General features: G+C 50.6%; 1 protein-coding gene across 8 annotated transcripts in view; it reads right to left on the bottom strand.

The window, feature by feature from the left end:
- Nucleotides 1–13230, bottom strand: part of GAS7 (growth arrest specific 7) — a 224138-nt gene that overhangs the window by 122264 nt on the left and 88644 nt on the right. The window contains exon 1 of one of the 8 annotated variants that reach the window (XM_057500864.1): nt 9764–9874. The exons of 5 other annotated variants lie outside the window; for them this stretch is intronic. In XM_057500864.1, the coding sequence (XP_057356847.1) occupies nt 9764–9823 (60 nt within the window). In that variant the 5' untranslated portion in view covers nt 9824–9874. Of the gene's footprint in view, nt 1–2094; nt 2443–9763; nt 9875–13230 lie in introns of those variants that run through there. 2 more of the 8 variants (XM_036927722.2, XM_057500867.1) reach the window with 2 other exon arrangements.

Below are 13230 nucleotides of genomic sequence, written 5' to 3'. Positions count from 1 at the left end.
ACCTGCTGTGGTTTCAGCGGTGGCCACAGTCCCTTCCCTGCACGAGCTCCTTCCTAAAGCCAGCTCCTGCCCAAAGCAGATCCAAGGCCAGGACACTGAGGGAGTATGACGACCTTGGCCAGATCCGTCCGTTTGCAAACACTCTACTCCTCTGGCGCTGAGGTGACGCAGCCTGGGGCCCTAGTGCTATAACCACAGATGCCCCTGGAAACTAAGGTGGCTTCTGTCCCTGTCCGCCACACACAAAGTCAAGAGGCACAGTGGGCTGACATCCAGCAGGCTGCTTCACCTCCCTGAGCCTCAACCTAAAAATAAGGTGGGGGTGGGGACAGCAGGACACAGAGGTAACCTAATGCCTCCCACCTCTGTGATGCTAGGCCGTGTGTCTTTTCTCCTTTGTAACCGTCTTTTTTCTACTTTCCTCTTGTTTCCCTAGCCCCTGGGCCTATGCCTCGACCCTGCCATGCAGGCCTGGGTATTGCTGGGGGCCCCAGTTGTGCGCAGAAACTACACCTCCTACCTCGGGTTCAGCACAGCCGCCACCTCCAGTGCTCACAGCCCTCAAGGCAAAAGGTCTGGATTCAAATATTCAAGGAGCCACCAAGAATCTGAACAACACTGAGCCTTTCTGAGACACACATTTTATAATGAGGCACGCTCTAGAGTGGCTACAATTGAACATAATGATGCCACCAAGTGTCAGCAAGGATGCAGAGCAACCGGAACTCTCGCACATCGCTGGTGGGGGCGCCAAATGGCACAGCTGCTCGGGAGGGCACTTTCGCAGTTGGACATACACGGAGCACATGACCCAGCAATGCCACTCCCACGTCCCTCACCCGAGAGAAAGGAAACACGTCCGCACCGAGTCTTACACATCAATGTTCACTGCAACTTTACTTAACAACCACCCCAACTGGAAACAACCCAGAAGATCATCAGCAGGAATTGATGAACAAGCTATGGGAGATCCGTACAATAGACAACTTACCAATTCAAGGCACAGGCTATTGATAAGTCCAACAGCCTGAATCCATCTCACAGGCAGTAGGTAGAGAAGCCAGTCCCAAATGGCTACCTACTATATAATTGCAATTATACAACATTCTCAGAAAGACAAGACTACCGGGATAGATGAAGCCTGAAGGGCTGGTGGGGAGGGTGTGCGTGCAGAGAGCATGGGGGAAGTTCCTGAGGAGAGAGAATTGTTCCACATCCTGGTTGGGGTTGTGGGTATATGAATCCATATATGCGCAAGCACACACATGTGTGTATGTGTGTGTGTGTGTGTGTGTGTGCTACAATCCATTGAACTGTACACCCAAAAATGTCAATTTCACTACATGACAGTTGGAAAAATAAAATAAATGGTACTGAAATTTCACCCTGAAAAAAAAAATTACAGATGATGACACTGTCTCCTCACAGCAGTGTTCAGATCAAGCATAGGGGCTCCATGCATAAACTGTAAAGTCCTTAGAACTGTTCATTATTAGCACCATTTTTAATTACAAATATCCTCCTCTGGTTCCAAACCAGTAGCTCTCAGCCTTGAACCAGCCACATCGGCATCACCTGAGAATTTGCTAGAAAGTACAAACTTTTGGGTCTCACTCGCCACAGCCCTCCTGATCAGAAACTTAGGGGATGGGGCGTTGCAGTCTGTTTTAACAAGCCCTTCTGCTGAGTGAGTCTAATGCATGCTGAAATTTGGGAACCAGTGTCTTCCATACACCAATTAGATGCAGCTAGGCCAGCCCAGCGTGCAATGGTCTGGCCTCCCTTTAATATCAAAACACCACAGACAGATACAGGCAATGTCTTTCTCCATATTTGACTTGCTCACTGACTCTTCCTCTTTCTGAATTCTCTACCAACCTTTGCCTTTCATCTGTCCCCACACACAGCAAACTGCTGCCCTGCAGGAAGGGGCCAAAGGCCACAGCTCCACCTGACAAACCAACCCCACGGCAGCAGGTGACATGGAACCACCTGTTGTTTCAACCAGGACACCTAGAAGGAAGAGATGCTATGACCTAAGCTGAGGCCCAGGGAGGCGCCCCGGGCTGTGCAAATGCCCTCCTCCCTTCTCACCTGGCCTGGCTCCGGGGCCAGCACTGGAACCGACTGTACCAACCTACTTCCCACTCTCAGCTCCCGACGTGTTTCTCAAACCAAATGGGAACCTGGTGGTTGTCCCAGTGAACCCTGGAAAAGCACAACTTCCTACTTATCCCAGAACAACTTCAAAGCCACATTGCATGGTTCCTGGCTTGGAAGTGACACAGAAATGACGGATCACAAAAAAGAAATCAGAACCATATGGATTGCATGCCCAACAAAATAAACAGAATTACAGCATCAGAGTTGGGGCCAAGAAACCGGGGGGGCTGTGTTTGGCCCAGAGCCCGGGCCTGGTGGCCCCCAGCACAGGCTGGGCTCCCCAGCCTCTCCTCCCGGCCCGTGACTGCAGTCAGGGCCAGAGGCACCCGGTGTGCTGTCCCTCTTGGCTGAGGCCTCTGCTAGCAACGCTGCTTCACTGACACTTGAGTGTTGTACTGAGTTTTTATATTCTCTTTTATAGTGCAGCTGAAGATGGTTCAGCTTCTATTCCAGTTTCTTCCAAATACATACAGGCACTGACAGGAACACTGTGCCGTTAATGACAGTGTGACAGCTCCAGGAACCTCCTGGAGGGGGGCTGGAACCCCACCCCCCTTTTACACCCGGGTTCCTTCCTCCCAGAGCCAACCTCGCTGGGTGCCCCCACTCCCAGCCTCATTCCCACTGCAGAACAGGGTAACCCTCTCCTCTCCCAGTTCCCAGGGAACTTCATGCCACACAGCCAGCGTTTCTCATCCAGGGGTGATTCTGCCCCACAGGGGACATGGAGCAATGTCTGGAGACACTTAGTTGTTGTCACAGTAGGGGTGGGAGGGGTAGGCGGGTGTATCAGCTCCCTATTGCTGCGGTAACAACTTACCACGGGCATAAGGGCTTAAGACTACACAAATGTATTCAGAGTTCTGCAGTTTGGAAGTGGGTCTCATGGGGCTAAAATCAAGGTCTCAACAGGGCTACATTCCTTGTGGAGGCTTAGGAGACAATCTGTTCCCTTGTGTTTCTCAGCTTTTGGAGGCCACCTGCCCTGTGGCCCACCCTGCACCTTCACGGCCAGGATCGGTGGGGTCCACCCTCTGCACTGGGCCTTTTCTCTGATTTTCTCTTCTCCACTTACAAAGACCCTTGTGATTATATTGGGCCTACAGAGATAATCCAGGATAATTTCCCCATCTCAGAGTCAGCTGATTTGCAACCTTCATTCCAACCACACCCTCACTTCTCCCTGTGTCCTGTAAGCTGACATACAGGTTCCAGGGACAAGGCATGCCCACCTCGGCAGTGGGGGCGCCATTATCATGCCGACCACAGGGTGCTCCTGACATCTGAGGAGTAGAGGCCAGGGATGCTGTTGGACAGCCCACCTGCTCACAACAAACATTATCCAGCTCCAGATGTGAACCGCACCGAGGCCAAGACACCCTGGTACAGCCGAGCACCAACCGGGCCTTAGATGGTCCCGGGTGACCCTGACTGAAGCCTCCTTTCACAGACCGGTCAACCGCAGGACTCAGGCACCACAGAGAAGCTCTAAGGAGGAACTTTTTACCATTCTGTTAAATATTTAAAGTAGATTCTATATCTCTTCTGGAATCCTCCTCACATGATTCTCATTTAATATAACAGAAAATACACACAGAGTTTAAAAACATATACAATGCACCTTGTCCATAGCAGGCACGTGAACACAGCAGACATAGATCATTTAAACCTCTTTATGTAAAGGGGATTAGGAGGTACTAACATGCAGTTATAAGTCACGGGGATGCAATGTACAGTGTGGAGAATATAGCCAATAATACTGTAATAACTTTGTATGGTGACAGATGGTAACCAGACCTATTGTGATAGTTTTGTAATGTGTAAAAATACTGAACCACTCCACTGCACACCTAAACAAATACTGCATGTCAATTCATACAAATTGTATGTATGTCATTCATACATAAAATTGTACATCGTTCAATAAAAAAAAGAAATCTCTTTATGTGAGTAACTTCAAACAACAAAGTTAATTCTGCTTTGCTGTTGGGTCGCTTTCTGGTCTCAGAAATCCCTGAATTAGCAAGCCAGCCAGAGCAGCTCACATCCTCATTCCCTCTCATCCCTCCCCAGGAGCGATGATCCACCACCAGCTGGTGAGAATTCCTAATGACCCTGCAGACCTCGGTACCCACACCAAATGCCCTCTTGCCCCATGGGTGTCTATGAGGGGTCCCGCCCTCTGTGAGTGAGGCCTGCAGCAGCTGGGGCAGTGAGGAAGGGGAGGGAGGCTCAGGAGGCCCTGTCCAGCCCTGCAGACAGCAGGGGAATGTTCCTACCTGCAAAGGATGGACCCCAGCAAGGGCACCCCCCTCACCCTGCCCAGGGGGTCCTGTTTGCTGCTGGGTTTCCCAATAGTGGGTCAAGAAGGGGAAGGAGAGGGTGGTTTTGTGGGGAGTGCCCTACAGGGACTGGTAGGCAGAGCCTACAAACACCACCTTTTTGTCATTCTGACAAGGAGTCCCCGCACTGCCCCACCGCCATCAAAATGAGGAGCAGAGGCACACTGGCACCAAGTGTGTGTATGTGTGCACCCACGCACCCCCAGGCCCTGCACCCCAGATGAGCCCCGGCCATTCTGTCTGCTCCACCCAGTGAGGTGCTTATTTAATTTCTCTGTTCCAGTTATCCAGCATTTTCTGCCAAAGCCACATCTCTACCCCAGAGCATGGAAGCCATGGCTGTCGTGAAGCCCTGACTCAATGTCTGAGATACTTCAGGGCTTGTGGCCACCTGCACTAAGATGGTGCCTATAGCCCAGATATAAACCCACACATACATGGTCAAGCAATATCTGATCAAGAAGCCATGAATGTACAATGGGGAAAAGACAGTCTCTTCAATAAATGGTGCTGGGAAAACTGGACGGCTACAAGTAAAAGAATGAAACTGCATTACTGTCTAATCCCATACACAAAAGTAATCTTGAAATGGATTAAAGACCTACATGTAAGGCATGAAACCATAAAGCTCTTAGAAGAAAACAGGCAAAAATCTCTTGAACATAAACATGAGTAATTTTTTTCTGGACACATCTCCTCAAAGCAAAAATAAACAAGTGGGACTACACCAAACTAAAAATCTTCTGTACAGCAAAGGAAATCATCAAGAGAACAAAAGGGCAACCTACAGTATGGGAGAATAGATCTTAAATGATTTATCCAATGAGAGATTAACATCCAAAATATTTGAAGAACTCATACACCTTAACACCAAAAAAACAAATAACCTAATTAAAAAATGGGTGGAGGACCTGAACAGACATTTATCCAAAGAAGAAATACAGATGGCCAACAGGCACATGAAAAGATGTTCCATATCATTAATCAGGGAAATGCCAATCAAAACCACAATAAGGTATCACCTCACACCAATTAGAATGGCCACTATCCAAAAGACAAGAAATAACAAGTGTTGGTGATGATGTGGAGAACAGGGAGCTCTCCTATACTGTTGGTAGGAATGTAAATTGGTGCAGCCACTGGGGAAAGCAGTATAGAGGTTCCTGAAAACATTAGAAATACCATTGACCCAGTAATTCCACTTCTAGGAATTTACCCAAAGAAAACAAAATCCCTGGTTCAAAAAAGATATATGCACCCTTATGTTTATTGCTGCATTATTTACAATAGCCAAAATATGGAAGCCCCATCAGTAGATGAATGGATAAAGATGTGGGTATTTATACACAGTGCAAAATTATTCAGCCATAGAAAGAAAGAAATTTTGCCATTTGGGACAACATGGATGAAGCTAGAGGGTATTATGCTCAGTGAAATGAGTCAGGTGGAGAAAGACAAATACCATATGACTGCACTAATTTGTGGAATCTAAAAACAAACAAAACAAAATGAACAAAATATCAGTAGACTCAGAGACACTAGGAAGTGACTGGTGGGGTGGGGGTGGGAAAGGGGAGGGAATATAGGGGCACAAAAATCTCAACGATTTACGTTGGTCAAGGGGATGGAAGTGCAGCATGGAGAATACAGATAATGATTCTGTAACACCTTCTTATGTTGACAGATAGTAACTGCACAAGTTGGGGTGAGGATGTAATAACAGGTGTAACTGTTGAACCACTGTGCTGTACACTTGAAACCAATATATTGTGTATATCAACTGCAGTAATTTTTTTAAAAGATATCACCTGCAGAGCACACTGCATTTGTTTACTCGTCTGTCCAACAAATGCATGTACTGTGCTGGACACCCTTCTAAACCCAGAACCACAGGAGCCAGCAAGACAGAAGGGCCTTCCCCACCACGAGCTTAAATCTAGAGCGGGGAGCAGAAGGCCCAGCTCTGAATATTTACACACATAACCTCATTTAACATTCACACCAATGTGGGAGGAGGTTAACCTTCAATCACCTCCACTTTTCAGGTAATCACAGCCACAGCAGGCAACGCTTCACGATGTGCCGGTCTCACCTGTCCCACCAGTTTATGTAGGTTTATTCCATCTCCCACACCCCTGTGAGGTACGCTCTGTAATTACACCTACTCTACAGGGGAGGAAACTGAAGTTCATACAGGAAGCACCTTGCCTCAGGTGTGCAGGCCCTCACAGGGCATACAGAGCCCTGGGTTGGCCAGGTGCCTCCTTCAGGACCCTGGGCCCAGGACACCACATCCAAGGGGCAGGCGAGGGGCAGAGGGAGCATTTTTTCTGGCAGCCAGGGCGGTTCCTTTGTTGCTCAGTGACCCCAGTGACTCACAGCCTCCAAAGACGTCCGCACACTGGGCCCCAGTGTAGGGGGTTGCTCATCCCCACTTCCCCTTTTCCATTTCCCAACAGCTTTCATTGCCATTTAAATGACCACAGCAGCTCAAAGATGCTTCGGGAAAGGGATTTTCAAATACAAGGCCCAGCAGTGGCAGCTGCTGTCGCAGCTTCTCACTGTCGACCCTTCACTCAGTTCCCACCTTCTGGCACCTGCCAGGACAGCATCTTCATGTCCGGTGATGTCTGGGACTCCTATGGCAGAGGCCAGGGCAGAGGGAAAGCCTCAGTGGCTGATCTGGCATCTGCAAGACCACCATAGGCTCCCAAGGCATCTTACCAGCCTCAGGAATTACCAAGCTGGAAGTGAAAATTATCTTACTTGGGAAAAGGGTCTTTGCCAATGTGACTAAAGATTCTGAGATGAGCAGTTATCCAGGTGGGCCCGAAATGCAGCCTCCAATGCCTTGCAAAGTCAGCCTGGCTGGGCTCCAAGGAACCACGGGGACCAACTGAGCAAGCCCCATGGCATTGGGAGAGAAAACAGCCAGAGAGTTGGGAAAATGGGCTAAGAGCAGAAGACACACAAGAGGGCAGAGGACCCAGGACGGCTGAGATCTGTTCAGGGACATTTGGGGAAGAGGGAGTCAGAAGCTAGTCTATTTGGGGGTAAAACACTTACCATAGGAGAAAGATGAGAATAATTAGAATACACCCCACATGCACCCCAATTTCCCCACTGGCCAGGAGAGCTGTGGAGTAGGGCAGGGTGGAGAGCTCTGCAGGAGGGTGTGACGGGGAGCCATATCCAGCTAAGACAGTCTCTTACAACTAACGGATTCTGACCTGCACCTGTTGTAAAGGGACCCTGGCCTCTGAAGGGTGGTCCATGCCAGAGACATGAGAAGGAACAGAAAGAGCCACCAGCTGGAGAGAATGGGAGCCTACAGTTGCAGGTGCTCGCCAGATGTGGCACGGGAGGATCCTGTGTCTGGAGGGGGCCCTACCCCCAGCACCAGCAGAAAAGGCTGGCTGTGTCTGAAAGGGTGTCAGAGTGGCCCTGGATCTAAGCAGGGTGTCTGTCTCTGCCACCCGCAAAGAGACCTGAGCTGGGAGAAACTCCCCTCACTCTGACCGCAGCCCAAAGCCAGCAGCTGCCCCAGGAAGTGCTGTGTCAGGACATGCAAGTAATGCCAGGCAGACACAGCTCTGGGGAAACACGGGGATCAGAAAGGGACTTTTAAGTTTCCGCAGTGGCCTGCAGACCTGGATGGTGAAGCAATGCAGTAAACTGGGGTTTACTGAAGCCTAGATATTCCCTAACACTTGCAGGACCCAAGATGACCCTTTAGGTGGTATACGTGATATATGTGGTCTAGGAGATTCATTTCGAAATAGTGACATTCACTTTAAGGGCTACTAGGAAAAACCATTTACTAGTACACACAGTCTGTCACATCCCCATCATTCCACAAGGTAGCCGTGGTCTGCTGACTGGCTCCTGGCAGGGGAGGGGATCACCGAATGTTAGAGTCAGAAGGAATCGTTTCCAGGTCGAGTATTCCAGCAGAGTGCTGAAGCAGAGGGACTGGAGGGACAGACTGCCTGAGTGCAAGCCCACACTCTGTCTGGGCCAGGTACCTGATCTCTCTGGACATGTGGGAGTCCCATGAAAATAGAAATGGTAGGAACAATACCACCTCCTGTAGGTTTGAGTTAATATACAGAAAGCATTTCAAACTGGCCTGCCCTGGCTTGCTTACACTGTGGGTGAGTACCAGCTCCTTCTCCTAGTCCACAGCTTACTGTCCTTTATAAAATATTCTGATGACATCTAGGTGGGTCCAAGCCTCCAGTGTGCCAGCCGAGCCTCCTCTGCCCACTGGTCCATCCCGCTCCCTCCGCTCCTCCATGTAAACCAGTACCCTGCTTCTCTGTGCTTACCTCGGTCCTGCCTCTCCTCACTCCCACCAGCAAGGAGGGCCAGAGAGTATGGCCAGCAGGACCACCGGCTGAGTACCTCCTTGGTGATGCACGCAGAGCCTCCATGCCACCCCACCACCACCCAGCCTTTTAAGCTAGGGGTGTTTGCAAACACCTCTGCAATACCCTCGGACCATGGCAGTTCTTTGAGGATACAGCCCAGACACGGCATGTCCTGCCCTGCCTGGCTCGGGGTGGCTGCAGCCGGAGATGGGAAACCATCTCCTGGAAGTCTGAAGCGAGACCCCCAATTAATAGACACCAGTTCTCTAACTGAGTCGGATGACCTCAAAGGAAAGCTGACACTAACATTCCTTGACCTCCGAGACGTGGTCATGCCACAGTTTGTAGAGAGCTAGGGTGTGGTGTCTCTGACACTGCTGGTGCCAGATTAATGGTCTTTACTTCGGCCACTTCTGCAAGAACTAGTTTGGGGACCTGTCCTTTACAGAGATTTCACACAAGCCACAGCTGAGACTGCAGCCTCTCAGGAAAACACCCCCTTTCCTCCCAAATGTCTTAAGCTGCTTTGCTGAAATCTCAGTGAGATCACACCAGCACCCCAAAGAGGGCAGACCCCATATGCTCTTGATTGGCTAGCTCTTCCCAGAAGTGACACCCCTTCCCTCCATCTGCCAAAGGGCAGACAGAGCCCGGTGTCTCCTCTGACCTGAAGGCAGACTGGCTATGTCGGGGTTCCCAGGACCTCGGGTGGGGATTCACTGGGAAGACTCCTGGGACTCAGCATGTCATCTTGCTTTCGGCAATGATTCATTATGGGGAAGGGATACAAGGACCATCAGCAAAAGGAAAGGGCACCTGGGACAAGGCCCTGGGGAGACCAGCACGAGCTTCCAGCACCTGTCCCCCGGTGCAGTCACATGGACTCACTGGCTGCGAGTGGTGATGGCGGGTGGGAAGTGTGGTCCCCCAGGGATGCTCACACAGCATCAGTGCCCAGGGGTCCCGTTGGCATCCTCTGCCGCACACATACCCAACTTGCAGAATCCCAGAAGAAAGCAGGTGTTCAGCATAAACCAGTGTTTGTATGAAAAGTTTAGATAAGAGCACCCTTATCATTTAGGGAATGGTGGGAACCCCCCCCCAAATTCAAGTTCCCAGGCACCCATCAAGGGCCAACACTGCAGGCATGCTTTGTCAAGCGAACGGCCTGAGGCTTGCTGCTAACTGTTCCTGAGCCCTGGCCACAGGACGTTCATTAGCCCCCACCATCTGACTCCCTTTGGTGGCACATTCCTGCCACCCAGTCCCAGGCAGGTGCCAAGCCTCTGAAACACCTGTGGCAGCAGGGCGCTCACTCCTTCACAAGGCACGCTAGTCTGCGGTCAGCCTGTGCTTGTTGCTGCTGCATTTCCCTAGGAACGCCGGCTTTCAAGCGCAACTTTCATGCTAATGAACACTTGATATAACCACCACCACCACCACTTACTATGACTGTGTGTCAGGCTCTGGGCCAAGCACATGACATACATTCACTCATTTAACATAATATTCATGTTTTAAAGTGGAGTCAACGATGGCTTAGAGGCAGGAAATGACTTGCCCAAATCCCATTTTAATGGAATTCTACATTTTAATGGGTATCTACTCTGGTCTTTTTGACCTATAGCTGGAGACCTTGAACCCCTACACTCAGCCTCTCCTGGGAGCCTTTCACCAACCACATTATCATTTCCAGCATGATATCACATACTTTTTTTCCTGTTATTTAATATTTTTAGTTGACTCAAGTTTTTTACTTAAAAAAAAAACTCACTTCTCAGAAAACATTATAGCATTCTCTGGATGGAAAACTTGTAACATTTGCCAGAAATACACATGAAGCACAAAAATAATTGCCAAGAAAATCAAGTGATTACTCAATCCCAGCTGGGTACCGCTACCTACTGAGGCCTGTTCCCACCCAGCAGCAATGGAACTTTCTCTGAAGCACTGAGAGAAAACTGGGGAAAGGAAGCCCTTCTCCTTTCGTGACCCAGCGGTACTGCAAGCCTTGCCCACAGACCATGGAACCCTTGGCACATCTTTTGGGAAATGCTACACTATCACCATATGCACCATACAAACCTGCTCCATGTGGCTCATAGTCAGGCAGCAGTGAAGCATCCTGTGGTCCCCACACCCTAATGTGCATCCCCAGGCATGTTTATGCTCCTCCTCTTGTTTGCTCTCATCTGCCCTCCAGCCTCTGCAGCCACTGGGCTCCAGGAACACACCACCACCCAAGCCAGCCTGGATCATCTTCCCCTTCTGCTGCCAGCTTGGCTCCCAGCTCACCCTTCCTGCCTAGTTTCTGCTTCCAGGGATCCATTTTCTTGGCTAGGAATAGGTTTAGGGTTAGGGCCCTCAGAGAGAAAACACCAGTGAAGACGCTTTCCCTCCACCTTGGTTCCAAAATCGACAAGAGTCTAGGGAGAGGGGCAGAGGGTCTCTCATGGGCAAATCAAAATCTGGGAAGTGGGGATGGGGATGGGGCTGGGGCTGGGGCTGAGGGTCAGGCAAGGGCATACAGAAGTCAGAAGCGGGCTGCCTCTCCACCACAGAGGACTACATTCCAGAAACCCACGTCCCCATCCCCACCCAACACCATACAAACCTCTGGCCCAGCCCAACCAGGGTCCGAGGAGTCAGCCAGAGTCAGAGCATCCCACTCAGAGCCACCTAAGGGAGTATTCTGGGGCAGGAGGCCAAGAGAGCACGAACTCCAAGCAGAGAAAGGCAGTGGCATGGTGGGAAGCTTGGGCTTCTGAGGCAAACAGCCCTGGGTTCAAGTTCTAATTCCACCATCCTCTTGGCCCAGTGACTTCCTACATCTGAGAAATGGGAACAAAAACAGTATGTACCCCATAGGACCACTGTGGGATAATGGGAATCACTCAGGCTCTGCGCCCAGGAACATTATTTTTATAGGGCAGGGCTCTGCGCTTGGGGCCACGAACAAGAGCAGGCCGTGGGCGGAAGGCCTGGTGTGGAGAGGGATGCACACTCACCCATGTGTTGCAGAGAATGCTGGACAGGTGGAGCCCGGCCCCCTAGGAGTTTGTGTCAGACAGGCGAGCACTTATTCTGGAATTGGGGCCTACACATCAACACCAGGAAATTCCCCATGAAATAATAGAGACCATCTGGAAAATCAAGAAGGCTGCCCCAATCTGGCTTCTGACAGGGTAAGGAGAAATGGTGCACCTTCCCCACCACACGCTAACACAGTGGTTTCCACCCCAGCTGCCCACAAATCCCCTGGCCCATTACATAGGATCTCCAAGGGAAAGACCTGGAGATGTCTGCCTCTCAGGCTTGCTAGGTGATTCTAATGGGCGGCCAGCAAGGCTGCTCTGATGCCTCCTTGGCCGAGGAAAGCACTGCCACCTGCCTCACACGGTGCTGGTACCCCCTGGTCCAGCAGTGAGGAAAGACTGAGGCCCCAGGACACAGGCCAGCATGCAGGTCACTCCCCGTGGCCCCTGCTTTAACCAGAGTACATTCCACAGCAGATGCGCAGGAGGTGATGAGCCAGCCTGGCCCCCAGGCCTTCTCCCAGGGCTGGGAAAAGCAGAGGACAAAGCTTGCTGAGGGGTCCAGCTGTGCCCTGGAGAAGCACAGAGGATGGCCTCCTGTGCCCCAGGTCTGGGGACAGCCCCAAAGCCATTTCAGTTTCAGATTTTCCTGCAGTGTAAGAGCTTTTTCTGAATTAAAATATACTTTCAGTAAAATCCTGCAGCCAGACAACACCCACAAAAACCTCAGGGTCCATCAGTTATGAGAGAATGATTTTTCTGTCCACAAGCCTACCCGCGCCATCCACAGGAGTTGATAGGAACACAAGGTGAGAACAGAACAGACTGTTTGCCAGCACGGTTTCCAAGACAGGCTGGGACAGCCAGGGAAAGAAGCTCAGGGCCGGAGCCCATGGTCTGTCTGGCCCCAGGATTGGCGCATTAGTGGCTTTATCTTTAACTGGAGGTACTGCCTACTGATTTTATGCCATTTCTCTAAAAATGGGAGGCTAAAAAGAAGAAAGTGGATGGCAGGACATGCTCATCCTCCAACCCATGCCATGATTCTGGGTGTCTGGAGAGAGGCTGCCTATCTGGCCCAGGGCAGACAGCACAAAGGGAACTTATGAGGGTGCTCTCCTCACCCAGGAGCAGTGACAGCAAGGCTAAGGCTGGTAGGAATGGGGCAAGGAAGTGCGATTTTGATGGCACAGATAAAAGCATGGCGGGGCTGGAGAATGGCAACAAAGGACATGCAAACAGCAAAACCAAGGGCTTCCCGGGATGTGACGTGTCTGAACAGGCCTGTGGCTCAACCTGAGAAACAGGAAGAGAGCGATT

The sequence above is a fragment of the Manis pentadactyla genome, chromosome 4 (genome assembly GCF_030020395.1).
Source record: "Manis pentadactyla isolate mManPen7 chromosome 4, mManPen7.hap1, whole genome shotgun sequence".
NCBI lineage: Eukaryota > Metazoa > Chordata > Mammalia > Pholidota > Manidae > Manis > Manis pentadactyla.
Note: the sequence above shows the minus strand (reverse complement) of the source record. Positions and strands in the feature narration are given on the sequence as shown.